The following is a 23664-nucleotide window of genomic DNA, read 5'->3' on the forward strand; positions in this document are numbered from 1 at the left end:
GGCCTGTATCGTGATTCGCTCAGTGAACCAAGAAAAGGAGACCCAAGCAGCCGTAACTCGCCGCACGTAGAGCCTCAACTCTTCTGTTCAGCATCGCCCACAGCCACTGAAGGGCATCTGCTATCCCTGCCATCGAGGGCCATGTCCTCTGGCACGGGGCCGACGCTGGCTCATCGTAGCGTCGCCAGCATCCGCTCAGCCCCGATTCTGCAAGAGCCTGGAGCGCCACATACGCCGCCGCGAACAATCTCCAACACATACGGCTCACCGGCCACGATTAGAGCGGATGATGATTTTCTGATTATCCAGATAGGCTCACGGTTTGTCCGGGCTGGGTTCGCGGGGGACAACCAGCCCAAGGCTGTGCTCACATGTGGACCAAAGGACCAGCGACGAGCAGGAGATTTCAGGGATTGGCAGCCGGCTGGGGATGTCGACCTCCAGTCGGGGGATAAGGATTATGAGCTATGGCGGTATGACCTGAGAGAGGTCGATCTTGGGCTTGTTTATGACAAGCTGGATCGTCTGCTGAGAGATGCGTTTGGAAGGTATGCTTTGACTGAGCTATAGTGAGAGACGCTCATGCTGACACTCTACAGGTGTTTGCTGATTGACTCTCGGCCAAGACGAGCAGGCCTCGTTCTTGATTCTGGAGTGCCAATCCCAATCTTATCCACTGTGCTGGATCTCTTGTTCAAGGGCTTTCAAACACCAATGATCTCTCTCATGTCGTCAGCCACCATGTCTGTAGTAGCGGGTGGAATTCGCTCAGGGCTGGTCATCGACATGGGTTGGGCTGAAACGGTAGTCACCAGTGTCTATGAGTATAGGGAGGTCAAATGCACGCGTAGCGTAAGAGGAGGGAGATATCTCAACAACCAACTGTACAAGCTTCTTCACAAAATCTTGACTGACAAAGAGGAGGAAGAAGAAGAAGGCGCACGAGTCATCAGCTTTGCCGAGTGCGAGGATGTCATGTGCCGCCTGATGTGGTGTCGGCCGCCGGCATCCAAGTCACCTCAGGCACAGAAGCCGGCTCAGAGACAGTCACAGCAGCTGGACACAGTGGAGGAGCAAGACGAGTCCGAACCTGAGCCCGAACAGTCTCTGCAAAACAGCGTGGCAAGCATCCCGCTGAGGTCCATCAATCCACCCAGGACGATTGAGGTGCCGTTTGATAAGATTGCTGATGTGTGTGATGATACATTCTTTGATCTGTCAATTGCACATAGCGCATTTGATGATGAGGATTTCCCAGTCCACCTACTCATTTATCGTCATCTGCTACAGCTACCAATGGATGTGAGGGCTGTCTGCATGCCTCGAATAATCTTCACGGGTGGCTGCTCCAACATTCTAGGCATCAAGGGGCGCATCATGGAAGAAGTCACAAGCATGGTAAAGCGAAAAGGGTGGGCTAACGTCTCTGGAAAGCACGTGGAAGAGTCACGAAATAGCCAATTTTCTGATCGAAGAGCGAGTATAGCTAGATCAGTCAGCTCAACAGCGACTGCATCTGATCTCGGAGAAGAACAAGAGTCTTCACGGCCAAGCTCGATAGCATCACAGTCGGACATCGCGGATCCCATCGAGGCAAAGGTGGCACGCCATCGGCCGCAGATTTCGCAAATGCAAGGAGAATTCCGCACTCTTCATTCTCTTGGGCCGTGGGCTGGAGCAAGCTTAGTTTCCCAGCTCAAAATCCCCGCCATGGCGACGGTAGACCGCGAGCTGTGGCTGCAGCAGGGGGCTTATGGCGCGTCGCGCCCGAATGAAATCGACGTCAAGGCACAGCAACGGCAGAGCATGGGCGCAGGAGGCTTTATTCGCGGCAGTGGAGGCCATCATACCAACTGGACGCTAGGAGCCTGGGGCAACGTGTGAAGCATTCTGTTTTAGCGGTTATGTTCATACGCCGCTTGAACGAGCTTGGAGTGACCCTACTTGGCAATACTTCTGATGTGGATGAGTTTTGATTTGCAGTTTTTTTCAAGGCGAAGCTTCGCTCAAGAAGCTAGCGCGATATGCCCAATAGACGGACAAAAAGTGATGGGGATTTAGCGACTATACCTTTTTTCTTTTCCTTTGCAACTTTTGTCATGAAGTATATGATCTAGATCTCATGAATGACTACCAAGAATAGACTGGCGCTAGACGGTATAGTCGTTTTCCTGTGACCAAATTAAGCTTGCACCTTGATCATTGTTTTTTTTTCTTTTGCTCTACTCCGATGGTATTCCGTAAAATAGAGCGGTCTGGTGAATGCATTCTGTAGGATATTTGTGGTAGTAATCGTTGCTGTTATCGGTGTAGCTACCATGTTCGAGATGAAGAGGGAGATTCTCCAGTGATCTCCCGGGAGCCCATATGGCGTCCTCGGTGAATAACATCGTATAGTCCAGTTATTTTTTACCCCAACTTCTCTCCCCCGCAAGAAGTTATTTTGTCACTGATTTCCCACCCCAGACTCGAATACTAACTACCTTTGCGGGCCCCAAAAATTGCTAAAAAGAGGAGCTGAAGAGCATCGATTCCGATTTCCGGTCGTAGGAATCGCACGTGCGTCACATGAGAGAAGCAGCAAATACGAGTCATGATGGGGGAGCGCGGCGTCGCAAAAAACCAACCCATGGCGGTCGGTCCTCTGGTGGATAGTGTCAAAAAACGCCTTCCATCGGCACCTGTCCGAACGAGGCGGCGAACAAGCCATATATAAAGCTGGAGCTAGCCAGAACAAAGTTGCCCTTAATGGCAAAACCATTGAGCGCCACCGGAGAAAATATGGAACAATATCATACCCTGGGTGGCCCATTTTCCACGAATTGCTCTTCTTTTACCTGTTCGAAGAAGCGGGTAAACGTTTTGGCTAGCTGGTTGAACGAAGCCTGGTGGTTCAAAGGCGCATTTTAGCGGTGCCAAGTGTTGGTGGAAGTAAACCGGATATGAAGTGTGATGTCGACGCCACCAATTTTGAATTGCCGACAGAGCGAATCAGAGACTGCCGCTTCTCCCCAGGAAGTAGGACTCTGGGGAAGACCCCACGTTTTGCCCAGGAAACTCAATAGCATTCGCCTCCATTTGCTTCTCCCCCACAGATGGAACCCCTCGTACGCGTTTAGCTTCCTCCCCGACTTTTCTTTCCCCCCACAGAACCGTGCTCACTAGCGGTAGTGATGTTCGGTTCTCGGTTTGTGTTGCATGGATGAGGAGAGAGGGGATGATGCAGAAGTGTGCGTCTGGAATGCAGCTCCCGTGATATATAAACGGGGGAGCCCGTCCCCGAGAGTCGATCCTATGGGTTTCTGTGATTCTACGCCGATCCTTCTGTGCAGCGGCCTCGACTCCAATATACGGAGTAGATAAAACCGCAATCATGGCCACTGAATCAAACGAGGCTGCATATCCCCCTCCTTCTCATGTAAAGGATTTGGACGACGTTGAACATGTCGAGAAGGATCTCAAGACGGTCGTGGCCGCGGTCACTGACCGCCCGGTGCATGAGATGTACCTGGAGGCCATGGAGCGGTATCCCAATGACGAGGCCATCGACCAAGCTGACGAGAAGCGACTGTTGCGCAAATTGGATATGCGCATCTTGCCCTTGCTAGGCATTTGCTACTTCTTTTATGTGAGATTCCACCGGAAAGTCGTCATTTGGTTATGATGGACGGAGATTAACCGTGGCCTTAGTATGTGGACAAAACCACTCTCTCATACGCCGCCATCTTTGGCATCAAAGACGACCTGAAGCTTGTGGGAGACGACTATTCGTGGCTCTCCAGCAGCTTCTACTTTGGATGGCTGATCTGGGCCATCCCCTCCAACCTTCTTATGCAGCGCAGCCCGCCTGCATATTATCTTGCCTTTAACATCTTCATGTGGGGTGCTCTCCTCATGTGCCAGGCGGCGGTGAAGAACCTTGGGGGATTGCTTGCCCTGCGAGTCTTGTCTGGAGCATTTGAAGCGATTGCGGATCCAGCGTTTATGCTCATCACGTCGATGTATTATACCAGAGCGGAGCAGCCATCACGCATTTCAGCTTGGTATGCGTTTAATGGAATTGGTGTTGCGGGCGGTGGTCTTATTGGTAAGTGACGACTTGTTTGATATGAAGAAGCTTGGGATACAGAATACTGTTAAATGCGTGTGGGCGACTTGCTAACGCGTGTTTGATGGCCTGCAGGATACGGCATTGGCCAAATCAAGAGCTCCTTGCCCTCATGGCGCTACGAATTCATCATTGTCGGTGCTTTTTGCGCCGCTTGGGGAATCTGCCTCTTCATCTGCCTCCCCAATTCTCCCCGAACTATCTGGGGCTTTAGCCACGACGAAAAGCTCATCATGATTGCCCGCATGAGGCGCAACCAGACCGGCGTGGAGCAGAACAGGATCAACTGGAAGCAAATCAAGGAGGCGTACCTGGACTACAAGACCTGGCTCTTCACCCTGCTCGGCTTTGTGTCCAACATTCCAAACGGCGGCATTTCCAACTTTTCTACTCTTGTCATCAAGGGATTAAACTTTGATACGCTGCATACGGCTCTGCTGGGCATTCCGCAGGGCGTGCTGGTGGTGATTTGGATTGGGTTGGGTGCTTTGGCAAACAAGTTTATGCCAAACAACTGCCGTACGCTCGTCTGCGCTCTGTTCATGTTGCCAACAATTGCAGGTGCTCTTGGATTCCTGCTTGCTCCTAACGATGCATACGTTGGAAGACTGATTTGCTTGTACGTCCACCCTATCGATTTGTCTTTCATGTCACTGAACTAACCTGCGACTTCATAGTTACCTCACCGGTTCATACCAAGCCTCATTCGTCATTTCGCTCTCTCTCATCACATCCAACACTGGTGGCCAGTCTAAGAAGATGATTGTCTCCGGCATGATCTGGTTCGGCGCCTGCATCGGCAACATTGCCGGCCCCTTCTTCTACAAAGCCAACCAGGCACCCTCATACCACCTGGGCATTGGCTCTCTCCTTGTTGCCAACTGCATTGAGCTCGCACTCTTCTTCGTCTTCCGATATGCTTTTATCTGGGAGAACAAGAAGAAAGAGAAGCTGCGAGCAGAGATGGAGGAGCGGGGAGAGCTTATCGCTGGCGAGTTGAACGCCACGGCGTTTGTGGACATGACGGACAAGGAGAATCCGAACTTTGTGTATGTTTATTAATGGGGGAGATTGCATAATGGCGCTGCTCATCCCAAAGAAATTATGATTTTCGTATAATGAAGCCCCGTTGTTCGCGCTTTAATGACCGGATTTCGTTCTTCTCTTTGCCATTCATTGAATTTGTCAGTCCGGAATTTGAATTCCGACATATGTGCGCCATATGGAGATGACAGCGTAGTACCGATGTAATTTGCTTGGCCAGGCCACAGTAGGCCCTCTATACGGCATCCGGATGTTTTTTTGAATGCCCAAAGCGCTACAGGTCTCAAAAATAAGCTTTTTGCATGCATTCGCATCGCATGCCTTTGCGATGGCCCCCTTACTGACCGAGAAGTAGATGCAATGGCGCCGAACTCCCACGTTTCCCCGTCGTCGGTGTCGCGGATTCTCGCATGGCAGCCCTGCCTGGCTTGGTGGGCAATTCCGGTCCGGAGTAAGCAAGCACAAGGTTTCTGTCATGACAAGCTGCTGACAGATACACGTATGATGCGCATTGGGCTAACCCGCGCTTCCTAGGCCTAGGTGTCACACAAAAAGAGGTTGCTTTCGCGAACGGGTCAAGGCGCAGCGGAAGCCTACCCGCTCACATTTGGCCCTTAGCACCAGCCGTGTAAAGCAAAATGTCCGAGTGCTAGGCTAGGTGCGGACTAAAACTGGAATATTAATTCGTCTTTACCCTCGTAATGGTGCCGCGGAGCTCGGAGCAAGTCGATGGAGGGGGGTTCGGAGTTTGGGGCCGATCGCCTGGTATCAAGCAAATATTATTCTTGTATTTGTTCAAACAGTGTTGTTGTTCATACGAAGTACGAGGTAAAACGACCTGGATCTGTCAATTTGCATCTCCGAAGGGCCTGTATGTACTCCTAGCACGGTTGGCTGTACGTAAAAAGCATCTTTGGTCGTCTCTACCTGCAATACATGCAGGACAAACCGCGTCGGGTCTTTCAAGACTGATTCCGCAGTGGGGGTTCCCTGCAAGGAAAATGCTCACGACAATATCGCATGGAAGCAACACTCCGTTACGAGCGTCCCAGCGGGATGGCACGGTCCCCAGTATTGTGTTGGACGGAGGATTAGACTGGGTAGCACATAATAGGTACAGCACGAGTAAGCGAGTTCAGCGGGCCTTGTCGCTTACAGTATAAAGCCTTTGCACAACCGGGGAGCTTTAGGCTGGAGAGTTGGTGCTGATGGTGGAGAAGAGACTGTTGTGTGCGTGGCCGTCGTTGTGAATGCTATAGCGATGTTGGTCATATCGCGCGTCTGGACAGTACCGAGTGGCTGGTCACCACTGATTCGTGTCGGCTTATAGTAGTTGAACCGATTAGAACTTCCGTTGTTGTTAAAAGGAGACACATCTTCGGTTGGCTTTCTCGAGATCTGATCGTCCATGTGCGGTTGGTAAGGTGGCCCAGGACGGACGAAACTGGAAAAGAGTGGAGAGCAAACATTGAAGATGAAAGCTACACACGCCTGCTACCGGACCGGCTATTACCAGGTACTGGTGTCTGCACAAGCATGACTTGTACGCATATGCACAGACTTGGTATGGCTCCTGAAACCAGATGTAACCCCGTATTGGGCGTCTTGGGAGCGGCACGGACTGCTTCCAGGCCATTCCTTCACGCCAATGGGCCCAAGCTGTCGGGTCGTGTCGCTGACGGACTGTGGTGGGTGTGGGATGGCCGTACAAATACACGTAAGATGACGGTTACCAGCCTTTAGTGGTTTGGGTATGCGGTTTGTAGGCTATGAGCACAACACTTCAAGTTGTTTCCCTCCAAGCCTGTGATCTGTCATCTGTCCCAGCTGCCCTCAACAAAGAGCAATCTCTGTACTGTACATGCACGATTGCATACTGTAGATGCAATGCTCCATACCGTAGGTAAAAGAGGAGGGCAGGCAGGTATGGATACCAACAAGCAGGCAAGCAACATGAAGCAAGCAGGGTCTTGCAGCTGCTGATTCGCCTGCTCAGTGCCCGCTGCTGGATGCTTCCTGGTCTCTCTTTTTCCGGGTCGAAGCCCGTTGGTCGTCGGCCGCGGGTGTGGCATGTTGGTAAGCCCAGTGCCCTGTTCCCGGTTCTGCAGATGCAGTGCTGCGTTGCCATTTGACGAAGCGAGCAGGGGGATGGGCGACGTGCTGAGGTGTTCATCTCACCGTGCAGACGGGAGGCTGATTGCACTGCAACTCTTTCATGGAGCACTGGGTATTGTGTATTCCAAATGTCAGCCGCCTCGGAGCAACTGATGGCAATATTGCTCGCCTGTCGTTGCCATCAATTATGTAACGTAGGCAGCAAACTGGGAAGATTGAAGCTGTCAGTGATTGAACCCTAGCCCTTGCCGTTCCCGAAGTGGCCGCGCCAAGTCCGCAACGTGGCGCAGCTAATCAAACAGAGTTGTGCTGCTAGCAGTTCCACCAGAAAGCGCCCAGAACGTTGGAATTCTGGCCACCAAGACGCCAAACGAGCGAAGAGAGAGACGGGACTTTTTTAGCCTCCATCCTCTTTTTTAGTTCTGTCCAAGGTTCAAGGTTCTTTTTACCATTTTACCATTTTCCCTTGTTTCGTTTCTTTTTGAAAATGTCATCAATTCTTTTCTTTTTCTGTCTCTAGTCTTAGCTTCGAGGAACGAAACAATTAAAGGAGACAAGACGAGACAAGGTGAGATGAGACGATCTCTTCCCCCGCGATTCTTGGAAACTACATGTCTGGTGCTAAACTGTCAGCACCTTGACGAGCTCATTGACGAATATTGATTCAACGTTCAATCAAATCAATCCATATCCCTTATACTTTAACATGTAACGACAGCACATCATGCTCTAAAGTTCAAGCCTGGGTGTCAGTGCTACTTTCGGTATCGATTGTCCGTCATATGTATTCCACAGCATTGAATGGATGGACTCGTAAAAGACAGTGGAGGAACCTTGAATCTGCGGAATAACGAGTCCATGCACCGCAGCAGCCCAGGATCTCATCCGATGCATCCATTGCTGGCTGGCGGATATGACACGCGCCGCTCCCCTGGCCGGCTTCGTGGATCACAGCCGTAGTGTAGGCGTATGCTGCTAGCATGGCCCGGGATTGCCTCGTGCAGCCGCTGCCAGCATCCTGCTAGTGCCCTAGTGCCCTGGAAGACCCCTCCGTGGCGCGCTCCGGGCCCTCTTAACCCGCTGTGCCCGCCATGCCCGCCGAACCCACAGGCTAGTCCACAGTGCTGGGTCCTCGTCTGCTGGCCCACCCAGGAAATTGATCGACTAACAGCGGGTGTCTCAACTTGTCTTCATGCTTCTCTCGTGCGTCTTTTGCCTCTGCACCAGACTTTTGCTTTTTTTTCTCTTCGTTGAGGCTTGTGTGTGAAGCAAGTGTTTTCGAGAGCCTCGTTCTATTGCAGGCGGCTCGTGCTGGTTGGCCTTCTTTTTCTATTCTCTCTTTGCTCTCACGTTTTTTTCTTTTCAGCTTCGGCTTTCGTTGTGTTGGTTTCTGGGACGTCTCCATCGTCCATCGGCCAGCCCCCCTCCCCAGTTGTCTTTGCAGCAGTCGCTCGTTCCTTTGGCTTGCATTTCAATCTACTTTGCCTCTCATTTTTGCATTCTCTTCTAGTCGCACGAAACTACATACTGTCGGGGCATGCAATCGCTCTTTTCTCGTTGACTCGACTTGGACGTATTCGCCTGTCCTCTTTGCCTACACTGGATGCCTAGTATCATGTTTTCTAATTCAAATTTTGCGGCCGCTCATTTTCGATAATCTCCTTGCTTCGAAACAACTACACTGCATCTTTCTTGTCGGCCTCCCGCAGCTCTATAACATACATTGCAAAAGATGGTAACAAAGAAGCGAAAAAGTCGGAAGGGGACTCGTCACCAGGAGCCGGAAAAGACATCTCCCCGCGACTCCAAGCCACAGAGCGCCGATGGCACAGACGACGATGATCAAACCATCAAGACTAGTCAGGAGGAATGTGAAGAAAAGGGCGCCGACACTGACCATGTGGAAGACGAAGACGAAGACAATGACGAAGACGATGACAAATTCGAGGTAGCTTCTCTTTACCCAGCGAGCCAGTTCCCCCGTGGCGCGATGAGCACCTACAGATCAGGTGGCGGCCATTTTGTTATGGGGGATTCACGAGCGATGGCTTCAGACCTGTAAGTGGCTGGTGTAATTTTGTCCCCTCCACATATTGTCCTAAACTACAGGGGAGAGTATTTGACTGCGGAACTCAACAGCTACTAATTCGTATACACAGAGCGTCCACTCGATCTCTATGGACCATGGACCTGGACTATCGAGAGCTTCATGGTCGTAGGTATTGTCGCGACTATTACATGCCAAACGATGAGCTTGAGCAGCTGCGTGCGACTTTGCTCCATCAAGTTTTCCTCCACATTTTCGATGGAGAACTCACTCTTGCCCCGCTTGAGGAGCCGCCGACGCATATTCTCGATGTTGGAACCGGCACCGGAGATTGGGCCATCAGGATGGCAGAGATGTATCCGGAATGCGAGGTTGTAGGCACCGACATATCCGCCATTGCGGAGACCGAGAGCGTTCCTGTCAATGTGTTTTTCGAAATCGAAGATGCTGAAGACTGGGACAGGCCGCCAGATCATTATGATATGATCCACATGCGCTATCTGATGGGGTCATTCCGCGACTGGCGTTTCGTTTACGACTGCGCTTACTACTCGCTCAAGCCTGGCGGATGGATAGAGGTGATTGATTTCGAAGGGTTTGACGGCACTATTTGTATCGACCATTTCCCGCCCGAATCTCCTATCCATTCGTTGTTCAAGGATATCCACAAGGCTGCAGATCTGGCAGGCCGAAATTTGTCCATGGATCACCTAGATGCCTTACAACTATGGAATGCGGGCTTCGTGGATGTTAGAGTGATGGAATATTCTCTCCCCATGGTGTTTGGTGAACCATCTGTGGACAAGCTTTGGGTAATGGGTCTGATTGATGGCATTGAATCATCGGCTTTGCGCCTCCTCACCGAACATCTTGGATGGGACCCCGAGGAGTGCAAGGCCGTCTGCGAGCAGGTAGCCAGGGAGATTGCAAATTTATCGAGAAAAGACTCCGCCAAAGACCTTGTTATTAAGCTTCGACTCGCCATAGCACGGAAGCCCGTTCAAGCGCCAAAATCAGAGGCTACTTGGCCGGCAGAAGAACCTCTAAGTCTTAGGCCCCGGAAGGAGGAGGGAACTACAGAAACTGAGCCTAGGCAAGACGAAGTGCCTCCGTCAAGTGACGACATAACGGAGCCCCATCCTTTGCGCGATGCCGTACTGATTGACACACATTGAATTTGAACCGGACATCTAATTCTCCTGTTATCGAACAGACACTCGACGGCGACATGATGCTATTTACAATGACGAATTTTAATGAACACAACGAACTCGACCACAAGCAACCCTTTTGAATACTCTTTTTCATTGGCCACAGTGGATATCTTTTTTTGACAACCATGGTTGGATGGGAGGTTTCTTCGGCCTACGAACCAATCTTTTGACCTTTTCTCGGCTGAATCACGTTTGAAATAGGCCACTCTTTGGCTCTTACTTGATAGTGTAATTTCTACTGCGATATCCTGGATTCCTAAAAGTTGTACATAGGTTGGAGGCGGGGAATCTCGGAGCAGGGAATCCGAAGGCTGACGTCGGGTCATGAATCACCAAGGAGCAGCCCTGCCGCAGTGTTTTTCGCTTTTACTGGCATGTAAACTTGTGCAGCGTTACATGCAATATTGAACTTTTAGATAGCAAGGGCGTTATAGTGACGGGTCAATGGAAAAAAAATAACAGAAATGAATCTCATAATTTTAAATTTACCAACTCATGGACATTACCAAGTATTGACGATATGAATCTGGTGGGTTGATGCTTAAGGTTTGTACTCCTCGTACTGAAGGTACCCCCGTACCTCCCTAACGCAACAACGGTTTAGTCCCATCTGTAGCTCCCTCCTCCACCGCTTTCTGCTGGCGAATTGGAGCTCAAGGTCTGCTGAGCTGCCCAAAGAACCGTCACTGACGCAGCCTGGTGGTTGAACCTTCAACTCTTCTCCGCCATCACCAGCCTCGAGCTTCAACCGAGCTCCCCTCAGCCTTGCGTCCTCCCGTCTCCCGATCCGATCGCTGCCTGTGGGAGTAACTCGCACTGGTCTTTGCTTCTGGCAGCACAGAAGCAGGATTCGCATCCACTTCGCCCTGTGCAAGCCCCGCGCGAGCATGCCTGCTTGAGAAGCCGCCGCCATGTCGCTTGATCCCAACGACGGGTTTGTTGCCGCAGAGGCCGCAGAACCGGAGAGCGGCGACCTGCCAATCTTCACGATCGAGCGAGTGCAGCTGCAGTTCTCCATAGCGGCCGATTTTGCCGCCGCACAGGTAGCCAACAATGTCATCATCCTGGCCCTGACCAGTGGTAGGATTCTGCGCATCGACCTGAACCGACCCGAGGATATTGACGGTAAGCATACCTGGAGGCTATTGTGGGAGAGGGAATCAATTGTACACAGGAAGAGGATTTTGGCTAATCTGCATGGTTTGGCATAGACATTGACCTACCGAGGAAGCCATCCGAGATCGGCATCATTCGACGCATGTTCCTCGATCCCACGGCGTCGCATCTCCTGGTTTGCACGTCGCTCGGTCATAATTTCTACCTACATTCCCAGTCTAAGCAACCCAGGCTTCTTTCAAAACTGCCCGGTGTCTTGATCGAGAGCATAGCATGGAACCCATCTCTACCCACCGCCTCCACGAGAGAGATCCTCATCGGCACCGTAGACGGCAACATCTACGAGGCTTTCATAGAAACGTCCAACGAGTTCTACAGGAAGGAAATGAAACATCTAAAGAACCTACATAAGCTCCCGGATGGGCCCATTACGGGCCTCTGGGTAGACAACCTACATGGAAAGAATGACTTGAGGAGGGTCATGATTGCTACGCAGAGCAGGCTGTTCCACCTTGTTGGCAGAATTAGCCATGGCCACGACGGCAGCGGTTCCATCTACACGAGGATGTTTGAAACGGAACAGCCTGTCATCCACGAGCTTTCAAGAGTCACGTCTGGGGCGAGCTCCACTTTCGTTGTGTCCCCCGACCCGCCTGATACCAGCCCTCACGATGACGATGATGTGCCGGACCGAGCATATGCATGGCTATCATCGCATGGTGTATATCATGGAAAGTTGCTCAATGCGCCTGCAGATTCTGCACTAGGTTCCAAGGTCTTTGCCGAGTCCAAGATGCTCCCAAGAGCTCAAATTGTCACACAAGGGTCGGGGAGCAAACGGAAGCCCTCTACCGAAACGATTGATGCCATTGCCCTCACCCAATGGCACATCGTGAACCTGGTCGGCGGCCGTGTTATTACTACCAATCGTCTTACCGGAGAGATGGTGTCAGAACATGATGTGCTTTCCGCCGGCCAGAAGCCTATTGGGTTTTCGGTGGATTCTCAGAAGAACACCTTTTGGCTATTCACCTCGGAAGAAATCTTTGAGATTGTGGTACGCGATGAGGATCGAAACATCTGGAAAATCATGATGGAAACGCAGCAGTTTGAACCGGCCCTTCAACAGGCTCGCTCGCAAATCCAGAGGGAGACGGTTTCCGCCGCATTTGGAGACTACCTTTCTACCAAAGGCCATTGGAGTGAAGCTGCCATGGTTTACGGCCGGAGCAACAAGCCTTTCGAGGAAGTTGCGCTCAAACTGATTGACAGCAATCAACCAGATGCGCTGCGCATCTTCCTACTTACAAAACTAGGCACGACCAAAAAATCTGCTGTTATGCAAAGGATAATGATTGCGAGCTGGCTAGTCGAGATCTTCATGGCCAAGCTGAACTCCCTCGATGATGCCATCATCACTCATGCAGACCTCTCGGAGAAAATGAACCCTGCAGAATCGAGAAAATTGATCAATTCGGCAAAGAAAGAGTTTCAAGAGTTTGTCAACAAGTATAAAAGTGATCTCGACCACAAGACAGTATATGATGTGATTAGTAGTCATGGCAGAGAAGAGGAGCTGCTCTACTTTGCCAACGCCATCAATGACTACAATTACGTCCTATCTTACTGGGTACAGCGAGAGAGATGGACTGAGGCGCTCAACGTCCTAAAGAAGCAGACAGATGCAGAAGTCTTTTATCGATACAGCACTGTACTCATGTCACACGTTGCACAAGATACCGTGGACATTCTTATGAGACACTCAGATCTCAGTCCACGACGATTGATTCCAGCCTTGCTAGAATACCACCGTGGCTTTGATGGTGAAGCAACAGCCCAGAACCAGGCTATAAGGTACCTCAACTACGTTGTCTATCAGCTCAATTCAACTGACGCGGCGGTCCACAACACGCTCGTGTCCATCTACGCCTCACACCCCTCCAAAGATGAGTCTGGGCTACTATCGTATCTGCAGGCGCAAGGTGATGAGCCTCGGTACGATTCCGACTTTGCTTTGCGCCAGTGTATCCACCACCATCGAACACTGTCGTGCGTTCACATATATACCAGTATGGAACAATATCTTCAGGCGGTTGACCTCGCGCTCTCCCACAACGAGGTTGAGCTGGCTGCGGTTATCGCTGATAGACCAATGTCCAACCCCCAACTGCGCAAAAGACTGTGGTTAGCTGTTGCTCGGAGAGTCATTTCTCAATCTGACGGTATCAAAACGGCAATTGAATTCCTGAAGAGGTGCGACTTGCTCAAGATTGAGGATCTGATTCCGTTCTTTCCCGACTTCGTAGTCATCGATGACTTCAAAGAGGAAATTTGCGAGGCTTTGGAGGACTACAGCCGAAACATTGACAATTTGAAGAAAGAGATGGACGAGTCTTCACAGACGGCGACAAATATTAAGCTGGACATTGCTGCTCTGGATCACAGATACGCCATTGTGGAACCTGGTGAGAAGTGCTATGTATGTGGGCTGCCCTTGTTGAGTAGGCAGTTCTTCGTCTTCCCATGCCAGCACTCTTTCCACTCGGACTGTATGGGACGGAAAGTACTGGAGCAAGCTGGTGTTGCCAAGTCAAACCGAATCAAGGAACTCCAGATGCAAATTCACAAGGGGCTTGTGAGCGGTACGCAGCGAGAGGCCGTTGTGGCTGAGCTTGATGCCTTGGTGGCGTCAGCATGGTAAGTCTCCCCGTTCTCCGTTATGTTACATCAACACCTTCCTATTGAGGACAAATAGCTGACCGTCTCATAGTATTTTATGCAGTGATTTCGCCATCAAGAGAATAGACGAACCGTTCATTACGCGGGATGATAACCCTGATGAATGGGCATTATGAGGCGGGCATAATATACTCAACGTGGGACATATAGAACTGTAGATACCCCAACCTGACAATCATACAACTTATTAGCGACGAATACATTTTTGTTTACACAATGGCTTCTTTCTTGGATTTGTTTGCGTGGCAACCCGGTGAAATACGTCAAAGAGGTCATTTGAGACGAGCAGGTAAGTGCACTTTTTTTTTTTATTGAAGTTAGAACAGTGCTTATTGCTAATTACAAAACATGGTACCAAAGAGCAATTTTCAAATCATCCATTCCTTCATCCTTTCTTCTTTCGATGGGTGTATAGCAAGGAATCAAGTGAATTCAATGCTAGCTAAAACTGTACGACCCGCAGACTGCTTACGCAGCCGCGACAACCTTACCAGTGCCGTATTGGATGTTGTAGACGGTCAGTCCGCTCTTGCGAGGGTCACCGAGCGTGTGAGGGCAGGTAGGCTGGTTGCTCACTGAGAGGTTGAGCTTGCAAACCTCATCCCATCCGAAGTGGCACACGGAGTCCTGGAGGTTGATGAGCTCGTAGTTCTTGGCAACCCACGAGTTGGGCTGGTTAAGGCAGCTGGCGACATAGTTGATGCTGTTGGAAGCAGACAGGGGCAGCTTTCCGTTGTGGAGGAGGCTGGCGCACTGGCTGTTGTCGACGTACTGCCACTGAACATTGGTGCCGCCGCCCTGGTGGGGTTCGACGGTGGCAGGCTTGTTGAAGAGGAGCTGGTTCCAGGCGTCGTAGGAGATGTCGAAGGCTCCGCCGGATTGGTCGATCTTGAGGACGTTGATGCTGCGGCCCTGGTAGGTGAGCTTGACGCAGATGTTGTTGCAGTCGACGGGGCTGGGCCAGTAGGCAACACGGTTGGTGTTGATGTGGCAGCCGATGACGCCGACGGAAGAGGAGTATTGCTCGTGGGGGGTGATGGAAGCGGTGCCATCACGAGGGAGGACAGCGGCCGAGACGGAGGCGGCGGCGGCGGCAGCGAGGCCGACGAGGTTGCTGAGAGAAGGCATATTTGGAAAGAATGAGCTTTGTTTGTTTCGAAAGAGTGGTGTGGTCTTTGTCTCGTCAAGAAGCAGTGGGAAGTTACTCTTGTTGCTTGGTGATGATGTTTCAAAAGTGATTCACGAAGAGGAACTAAGCTGCTCTTATATACCCTTTTTTTCTCTACTTGATGAAACGACTACATCGGAGAGAACGAAATATGAAGATCACCTTACGCCCTCTGCTTCTTGGCCAAGGAACAACATTATGGAGTTGCTTGCCTTAGTGCTCACTAGCCCATTGCATGCATCAGCAGCATCGATCAAAGTCGGGAATGTGACAGATTCTACTGCCTGTAACAACAGATGCTTGTTTCGTGGCTGTGAGTTCTCGGATGTGTTGGGACTGGGGGGGGTTGAGAGTGAGATGCATTTGCGCGAACCTCCTTGCCGGGTTGGCGGAGAAGACAAATCATCATGCCGGAGACATTATTCACGACAGTCAATCACCAACGTGTTGTTTCTTTATGCACAGGCCCTTCAAAGCATTGAAACAAACACCTCCTTTTTTTCTGTTTTGTTACCTTGATGGAAAATAAGGGAAAACATGCCATAAGACAAACGGGCCCGGTAGATGGGGAGAGCTGAGCTGGATTTGCCTCAAGGATACGTTCGAACAGGATTAGAAGACGGAATCCCTGTTCCGAGGCATTGTCTTTTGCCTGTTTAGGTTAATGACCTGCCAGGCACGGCGATGCCATTGGATGATGTGGGCATGTGCGGCAACGGGGATGCCAACCCTGAGTTTAAAATTGAATTGCGTTCTTTTGCACAGCGACTTTCCTTCCTGGGCTTAGGAAGCTTCGGTGAACGCGTTGCGTAAGGGAAAATCTTTGCTGTATGGGAATTTGCATGGAAGAGGTGAGCTTTGGATGCCTATTTCGCTTGGCGGGATGGAAAGTTTTAGGTCATAAAAATAGAAATGCTCTTGGCTTTGGAATATATTGTATGGATTGGGCAAGTGATGAAACGGGTTCCGGATTTGGAAACTCTGTTGTTTTCTTGGCTGTTGACTATTGACTACAAGCATCTTGTTCTTGCATGAACTATCGACCCATGAGGAATATTGAGTAGTGTCTCATTCCATTATTTTGTCAAGCTATGTGATTTTTCTTTTTTCTGCTTACGCTGATGATGTGATCATCAGCTTTGGAAGTACTAGAGAGGCCTAGAAGTGCAGCTTGCTTGTTTGCTTCAACCCTTGCCTTAGCTAGTAAAGATGCATCTTAAAATGCTTCGGGTAGTTGGTGCTATGACTTCTTGTCAACAATTGCAACCATCTAAGCTTTGCCAACTTAGTTCTACGCGTTGTTGGTTGTCACTGGCCATAGCTAAATGGAAACACCAATGCGCAACTGGGCAGCTGCCTCAATCCCAAGCATGTGCTTGGGTGGTCATTGCAGTAGCTGATCTAGATGAAGCACTCGACGATTAAAGTATAATGCCGCAATAATAGAATTAGTATAAGATCTAGACCGAGGTCTAATTCTCTCCTAACAGTCATCGGAATGTGCACCCTGTTTGTCTTCCAACCCTGCAAATGGCGCATGCAACCAGGCAGTCAGTCTGCGTTTGCTAGGACATTGAGAGGAAATTAGATGGATAAACATGATTTAAGGTAAAATAACCTTACATCTTTAAAAGCTGGCTATGGTATTTTTCTCTACCTTTATAAGCATATTCCAGCTACCCATTGAAGTGGTCGAGCTATGAATGATCTTCAACTTAGCCTGAGATTTACAACTGCCAAGGCGACGATCCGGGCCGTTCCTGCGATATGCTTATAAAGCTTGTAGAACCAAGGATACTGAATGAACCGTAGTGGATATCGAACGAACCATGCGTTGTTTCCACCTGGCGGTAAAAATGTTTGGGTTGGATCCATTGGTTAGTAGAGGTGAAGTGTCCCTGCGTGGAGCACGGGTGCAGGCTAGGGGTCCATGGGATCTCATTACGGCCCCCGAAATTGTGCTCAAGTTGCTAATCTTTTAACTAAAAAAAAGTGAATATAGAACATTGATGGTCTTTACTTGGCTACATTCCAGTGAGGTATTTGCTGTCCAGGTTAATGTCGGAGCTGCCTTGTATGGCTATCTCTCGTCTAGTTACTTTCCGACGTGACCGGGGGCGGCTAAACTTGCGAATGACATGTTACATGCTATCCATTACGCTGGAAGACTCATTGTTGGTATGAGCCAACATCCATTCGACAGTGATCCGTGCCCAGGGTTCCTGTAGGGACCAGACATCAGGGTAGGCAGCTATGGCCAACTGCGGAGAAGAATACGGAGCACAGATGGAGAACCGTCTGTGCTTCTTGACGATAACTATCCGGATGAAGCTGAAATGACTTGGTTAAGGAGTCATTGGACTTGTTGCATCATGATGCCGAGGAAATTGAATGTTTCCCTATAACTACGTGGTACAGAGGAGCAGATTTTGCATCACATTCATTAGCACAATTCACTATATTATGTCTTGGTCTGCATAAGTGAAAAATGTGATTAAATGTCACCGACATCATCTGAACTGTTATATACGAGTTTTTGTTCTACTAAAATATCTCCTCCTTGAAGGAATGACTTGGCACTCGTTGCTTACCTCGGCCACACCCATCACGAGTCCTGCTCAACTATAGACTGTAGCCTGTGTTGCAGCTCCTCAAGATGTGATTTGCCATGCTCATCTCTGTAATTTTCCAAGATTTCTCTCCGCATAACACGCCGTGGAGCCCTTCTTCCTGTGAACAACTCAAATTGCGCACAACCTTGCTCTGGAAGCAGGTCTAGACCGTCCATGGCTACCCAACCTCGAGAAGCACCATCTCTAGCTTGCTTCAAGAGGGGCGTATTCAACGTCTTGTATCCAAGTTCGATAATGACACCTCCTGTTTGATGGCCCAGCCATGCATCTGGCATCCTGAACTCGGGTGACGGCGTGTTGCCTATTGGATGAGTCGGAATGCAGGATATAATGACGGATGGGTATCGGTACTCTGATGGCCAAGGTTGGTCGAGAGACGTGAAAATATGGAACTTTATTTCTTGGTCGTTGGGGAGCGAAGTCTGTTCCGTTTCTCGGAGCAGTTGTTGGAAGTGGGACACCAGTTTCTTTGCATTCTCCGTCGTCCGATTGTAAATAGCAATATTCTTGATGCCAACTTGGAGCATGGCGTAAACTGCAGCACGCGCCATTCCTCCTGCACCTATGATGAATCCCCAAGTGGCCAATCTTACAGCGTTGGCTGGGGATAATCCACGTCGGATGCAAGCTCGAATCCCGATCCAGTCGGTATTCTCGCCATATAAAGCCAGAACCGGACCGGCTCTGTTGACGCCAGCTAAAAGGGCAGAACCTGTTGGGATGGTACCATCTGACTTGAGCTGGCGAATGGGAATTAGAGTGTTGGCAGCCCCGATGGCTCTGGCATGAGGGCTGAGATATTTGGTCAAAGTCGTCACTTCAACTTTGAAGGGTAATCCGATTGATGCTCCGCCAAAATTGGGATCGTATATCAGATGCTCTACGGCTTTGAGAGACTCAGCGGAGTATGGCTCATAGTGGTGGGGTATTCCGCAGGATGACAATGCTGCATTATGCATGGCTGGGGACATGCTGTATCCCACATTGGCTCCGAACACATATAGCTTCATTGCATCATAGACAAAAGACGCATATAAAGCATTTGTAGCTTCTTTCGCTGTAATGTAAGGGTATGGAGCGCATCTTTCGTCGGCTTGTATAACAGGACTGGGAGCTACCAGCGTAAGAATTTGGTTAAAGCAAGCCGAGTGTCGACCGAGGTGTCCGCTGTTGTATGCAATAAGTGGTAGTTTATGAGTTTTAAGAGCTGAAATCTTGGATTTGAACCGTGAAATGACAAAGTTGTCCTCCATTGTCGTGGCTTGTCGAACCAGCCGCACCAGATCACAGCCGAGCTGGCACGCTTTCTGGTACCAGGATGTCCAAGTTGAAGATTCCCAAGACTGAATGTCTGTTGACACGAAATAGTTTCCAACAATCTTTGATCGGCTCTTTGCAGAAATAATGCTAGAGAGATCAGATTGATCAAGGCGCAGGTCGACTGTAAGCATCTCCGGTGCCAGAGATAGGGTATGTGCGAGTAGATCTAGATATGATCGCACTACTCTGCTGTTTGGAACCTCAGGTAGTTTGATGTGCAGCAAAATAGGGAGCATGGTGCTCCTTCGTACAATGCCGATAGCTTCGGTGATTTTGTTCGCCAACCCATCGACGCCATCAAGGAGATCGCCAGCTGTTGTCAAATTGTTGACAAAGATTTGAACAGCATCCACGCCAACTATTGAGATTTCCCAGTCTTGGCTCCCGCTCAAGATATCTTGGATGTGTACCGAGAGACAGTATGTAAATTGTCTGTCCTCAGGTGCAATGCTGGCAAGCGGAAATGCAGACTCGAAGAACGGTATCGTGCCCGCCGGATAGATAAGTGACAAAAATTTAAGAAAATGTCTTTCAGCTTGCTTTAAAGCAAGATATGGTGGCGCATTTGTCGCAAAACCACGATCATTCATCCCATTTCCGTAGAGGCTTGTCTCGCGGATCTCAGATACGTTGAAGAACTCCAAATTAGTGCAACTGCGATAAAATAGGTTGCTCATCTTCATTAAGTTGTGGGCTTTTGTCCTGTCATTGAGTTTTAGATGACCTTGGATAGCATCGATATCTCGAATGACATGGATGACCGGGTTGGTGGCTGAAAACTGCCGAAGGAGGCTTTGGATTTTCCTCTCCATCCATGGACAGACGATGATGCATCCTGTCGGATTCTGCTCAATGATATCTTGCAATACCTCGGCTTGTTTTCGATGACACTCAGCATTTCCATTGATCTGCTTGAAGCTCGAACTCGAGGAGCCAGTTACTGACTGAAATGCGACCTCAACATTGATGACTCTCTTTTTCAGGGCAGATGCAGCCATAATAGCCAATGTCGATTTTCCGGAGCCGCGCAGTCCTACCAATGCTAGAGAAGCATCGGAACTGAAGTTTGGAATCTTGCCTCTAGAAGGAGTAAACGGCGGCGTAGGAGTCCTTGAAGTGACTTCTGACGCATCAGACGATGAATTGATGAAGGCATACGGCCTCAGCCGGCTATCGACACCGACTGGTCCTTCACTGAGGTTCATCATGGCAGCCAACGATCTCTTGACACCAGCCATAATGTCTCATTCTGCTCCAATTCGAGTATCTCCGTGGGCTTCTTGGGATGTGTATGATTGCTAAGATTTCCGCTGATGAGGGTTCAACACACGGCGCCGCAGATGGTTCTAAACTTTGTTCATAGTAAGAGGGGATAAGCATTTATCCGGATTGAATTTGCCACCCGCCAGAAACTCTAGCTCGCCTTACCCCAGGTTTTCCCCAGTCATGCTCCTATCCAATGGCAGCGTAATGAATCACAAGAATTACGCAAGTTTATCAAAGCGCGACTGAGAGAGAACTGTGAAGATATTTCAGCTTTTCTCGGCATTCATTCATACAGACTTGTGCAAACTTGATGCTGGCGTCGAGTATTATGATGCTGGCACGGCAATTGAAAATTGACCGAACCACGATTCAGATTTCAGCTCTCACAGCAACCGTCAGCGAGACATGAACGGCCAGAATGCCGCCTCGAAAGAGATCAACAGACGAATTGGGTTCTGTTAGGAAACCGGATACGGCAACTGCGGCTTCTAAAAGACGACGCGTTTCCCTGGCCTGTGATGGCTGCAGAACAGCTCGAGAGAAATGCGACGGTGGCCGCCCACATTGTGGCCGCTGTGTGTCTCAAAATCGCACCTGCTCATATACACCAGCATCCAAGAAGAGAGGAATCCAAAGCGGATATCTGAGAGCTATTGAGCTATCCCTAGCATGGCTACTGGAGAGTATTCCTGACTGCGAAGAAACTCTTTATCAACTACTGGTCAACGACGATGGGAAGGGTGGCGCGAGCATTCTCATGAGCAAAGGCAAAGCTGCAAACAAGTTGCATAAGCAATGGAGTAAGTGCCGGGTTCATAAAGAGATTGAATCATTGCTTTGTCAAAGCGGTACACAAAGAGTGGAAGCGTCCAATACCGAGGACTCGGACACGGAGGGCGATGTTGGAGAAGAATCGACCAGCATAACACAATTGCCATTGGCAGCATCACATCCGGAAGACGCAGCAAAATTTGGCCAAGCTTACTCGTTGAAAGAGCCCCAGTCAGTGAGAGATCGGGCCTTAAAACTCCCCTCGAATCATCAACACCTCCTTGAAATTTACTTTGCATATACTCACTGCTGGCTTCCTATCCTCGATAGAGAGCAAATCTTTGCAACGGCGGCGATATGCAATTCCCGGGGCCAGAGTGTCTCTGGATATTCAGGGGAGAATAGCATCGCCTCCTCCAGCCTTGCTGTTCTCTGGTCTGCCATGGCCGTCGCAGCCTTCCAAGATGCACATTCTTCAGCTCCTCCTATAAGCGAGGAGATTATATCGCCATCCGAGATTTTCACAGTGGCTCGCAGCTTGATCCCGCAAGAGGAAGATAATTTCATTATTTCCGACATCCAAGCAATTCTCCTCCACTCAATTATTCTTATCGGCCGTGAGAGCATGCTGGCTGCATCCTTGATCGCAGGAAAAGCCATGCGTCTTATTTCTTATATGCGATCCGGCAGAGAAAATCAAGTGCACAGTGATGTGCAAAGATCAAGTCTGGCGAAGCTGGCCGCCGCTTGTAATCTTGTCGAGACTCTGACGTCGATGTGCATTGGACAGCCATCCCATTTGTTGGACACGGAAGATCTTCATACAACGGAACTATCGCAGCATGGATCGAGCTTTAGTGATTCTTTCTGTCCGACTTACGGCTTCGGAAAGCTTTCACTGAATGCGGAATCTGCCCGTCCCCAAATCACACATTCCCTTACCACGCTGGACCAGCTGAATCGATTCGCTCGGATATTAAGTACGCACGCGGCCGGAAAGATTCACCAAAACGGTTCTGTCACAGCTGTTGCTGTCGGAGATCTCGTGTCATCGCTGAATTCGCAATTCAGCTTTTGTAACTCTGTCATTGCTGGAGAGGCAACACCAATGTTACCATCGGCTTTCCTTGCTCAGGCCATGTTCTTGGCCACGACTGTGGAGCTTGTTCCGGGCCAGCGATCGTCGCTTATATCCAACTTCTTGGAAGTGGTCGAGTCCAGCATAACGAATTTCGGGGCTTGTGGCACCCCGCCCATCACAGTTGCTCTCTTTTTACTTGTCCAACAAAAGGGAATAATGGATGAGATGCGGACATCTGAAGCAAATAGGTGGAATTCGGCATTACACACGATCAAGGCAGTGTGGGTGCAAGATGAAATAACTAAAAGTACTGTATGCATTTCGCCCAAGACCTCAACGACAAATAACTCCTGGGGAGGAATCATCGGATTGGAGCCATTGGGTCGGAACAAGTCAACGGGTCAAGGTAGAGATGACTACCAAGGTTCCCCGACAGGATCATTTAGCCAAGGATATGGATTATTCCCAGCAGGTGTACACGTACCCGCCAGCTCTCAGGTGTTTACGGCAAACCAGCATAAATATTCTCCCGCGCAACTCCCCCCGGATCTTGGCACGATGTTTGTGCCGTCTTCGGTCGGCCCAATACAGCCAGTTGGCCGTGTTCTACAAGCGGGGGGATCTCATACCGATTCAGTCGACTACGATGCCATTTTAGAGGAGCTGGGTAATATCGATTATGCTGACAGCATCAGCGTGGACCCCCAGTTCATGATGAATCTCGGCTTCGCTCCAGGTTCCACGTTGGAAGAGATGTTTCATGCGGGCTCAGGCGTTTAAGGGCATTTACTTGATAGAATCTATGTATTCGTACGCACTTTTAATCATCAGGACACCCAATGCTCTGGATTCAGAACAGCGTATACCTCCTTAATTTCCACCGTTTTCCATGATACGTAAGAGGCTGGTGAAGGTCACATGGATAGTCTAGTTGTTGATGCTGGTTAAAATGCTTCCCACCCTCAGCCATCTGGATATTTCTTTATCCCCGCGTGGGTGGCGTCTCCACATCCCGACGCCAATCCACCAAGATCTTTGTTCC

At 49.8% G+C, this 23664-nt stretch overlaps 8 protein-coding genes across 8 annotated transcripts; 5 read left to right on the forward strand and 3 right to left on the reverse strand.

Moving 5' to 3' along the window:
• The first annotated feature begins 2 nt into the window (after window positions 1-2).
• M431DRAFT_510901 (hypothetical protein) lies at window positions 3-2173 on the forward strand. The gene is made up of 2 exons (XM_024919558.1): window positions 3-548; window positions 600-2173. Exons 1-2 carry the CDS (start codon window positions 142-144, stop codon window positions 1882-1884), a joined length of 1692 nt encoding a protein of 563 aa, XP_024771425.1. The 5' UTR covers window positions 3-141; the 3' UTR covers window positions 1885-2173.
• Window positions 2174-3870: 1697 nt separating this feature from the next.
• M431DRAFT_510905 (hypothetical protein) lies at window positions 3871-5235 on the forward strand. Its single transcript, XM_024919559.1, has 3 exons — window positions 3871-4087; window positions 4184-4727; window positions 4786-5235. Exons 1-3 carry the CDS (start codon window positions 3877-3879, stop codon window positions 5168-5170), a joined length of 1140 nt encoding a protein of 379 aa, XP_024771426.1. The 5' UTR covers window positions 3871-3876; the 3' UTR covers window positions 5171-5235.
• A 3035-nt stretch (window positions 5236-8270) lies between these two features.
• Window positions 8271-8836, reverse strand: M431DRAFT_226575 (hypothetical protein). Its single transcript, XM_024913609.1, has one exon. The coding sequence runs from the start codon at window positions 8670-8672 to the stop codon at window positions 8379-8381; it is 294 nt and encodes a 97-aa protein (XP_024771427.1). The 5' UTR covers window positions 8673-8836; the 3' UTR covers window positions 8271-8378.
• A 163-nt stretch (window positions 8837-8999) lies between these two features.
• On the forward strand, window positions 9000-10489 carry M431DRAFT_92454 (hypothetical protein; the record flags this gene model as incomplete). The annotated part of the gene is made up of 2 exons (XM_024924361.1): window positions 9000-9325; window positions 9427-10489. 2 exons carry the CDS (start codon window positions 9000-9002, stop codon window positions 10487-10489), a joined length of 1389 nt encoding a protein of 462 aa, XP_024771428.1.
• A 950-nt stretch (window positions 10490-11439) lies between these two features.
• On the forward strand, window positions 11440-14499 carry M431DRAFT_92994 (hypothetical protein; the record flags this gene model as incomplete). Its single annotated transcript, XM_024924428.1, has 3 exons — window positions 11440-11653; window positions 11740-14341; window positions 14415-14499. 3 exons carry the CDS (start codon window positions 11440-11442, stop codon window positions 14497-14499), a joined length of 2901 nt encoding a protein of 966 aa, XP_024771429.1.
• Window positions 14500-14851: 352 nt separating this feature from the next.
• On the reverse strand, window positions 14852-15511 carry M431DRAFT_498030 (hypothetical protein; the record flags this gene model as incomplete). Its single annotated transcript, XM_024917655.1, has 1 exon — window positions 14852-15511. The coding sequence occupies one exon, from the start codon at window positions 15509-15511 to the stop codon at window positions 14852-14854; it is 660 nt and encodes a 219-aa protein (XP_024771430.1).
• A 2543-nt stretch (window positions 15512-18054) lies between these two features.
• Window positions 18055-20794, reverse strand: M431DRAFT_510908 (hypothetical protein). The gene has a single exon (XM_024919560.1). It carries the CDS (start codon window positions 20740-20742, stop codon window positions 18157-18159), a length of 2586 nt encoding a protein of 861 aa, XP_024771431.1. The 5' UTR covers window positions 20743-20794; the 3' UTR covers window positions 18055-18156.
• A 346-nt stretch (window positions 20795-21140) lies between these two features.
• Window positions 21141-23483, forward strand: M431DRAFT_510909 (hypothetical protein). The gene has a single exon (XM_024919561.1). It carries the CDS (start codon window positions 21189-21191, stop codon window positions 23400-23402), a length of 2214 nt encoding a protein of 737 aa, XP_024771432.1. The 5' UTR covers window positions 21141-21188; the 3' UTR covers window positions 23403-23483.
• The last annotated feature ends 181 nt before the right edge of the window (window positions 23484-23664 follow it).

The sequence above is a fragment of the Trichoderma harzianum genome (genome assembly GCF_003025095.1).
Source record: "Trichoderma harzianum CBS 226.95 unplaced genomic scaffold M431scaffold_11, whole genome shotgun sequence".
Classification (NCBI taxonomy): domain Eukaryota; kingdom Fungi; phylum Ascomycota; class Sordariomycetes; order Hypocreales; family Hypocreaceae; genus Trichoderma; species Trichoderma harzianum.

What these genes read in the sequence shown, in the direction of transcription:
- M431DRAFT_510905 (XM_024919559.1), top strand. Translation starts at nt 3,877, where the DNA reads ATGTGGGGTGCTCTCCTCATGTGCCAGGCGGCGGTGAAGAACCTTGGG. An exon ending in TGCGGGCGGTGGTCTTATTG is followed by an intron (nt 4,088 to 4,183) that starts GTAAGTGACGAC and finishes GATGGCCTGCAG; the next exon opens with GATACGGCATTGGCCAAATC. An exon ending in GTTGGAAGACTGATTTGCTT is followed by an intron (nt 4,728 to 4,785) that starts GTACGTCCACCC and finishes GCGACTTCATAG; the next exon opens with TTACCTCACCGGTTCATACC.
- M431DRAFT_226575 (XM_024913609.1), bottom strand. Translation starts at nt 8,672, where the DNA reads ATGGAGACGTCCCAGAAACCAACACAACGAAAGCCGAAGCTGAAAAGA.
- M431DRAFT_510908 (XM_024919560.1), bottom strand. Translation starts at nt 20,742, where the DNA reads ATGGCTGGTGTCAAGAGATCGTTGGCTGCCATGATGAACCTCAGTGAA.
- M431DRAFT_510901 (XM_024919558.1), top strand. Translation starts at nt 142, where the DNA reads ATGTCCTCTGGCACGGGGCCGACGCTGGCTCATCGTAGCGTCGCCAGC. An exon ending in CTGAGAGATGCGTTTGGAAG is followed by an intron (nt 549 to 599) that starts GTATGCTTTGAC and finishes GACACTCTACAG; the next exon opens with GTGTTTGCTGATTGACTCTC.
- M431DRAFT_510909 (XM_024919561.1), top strand. Translation starts at nt 21,189, where the DNA reads ATGCCGCCTCGAAAGAGATCAACAGACGAATTGGGTTCTGTTAGGAAA.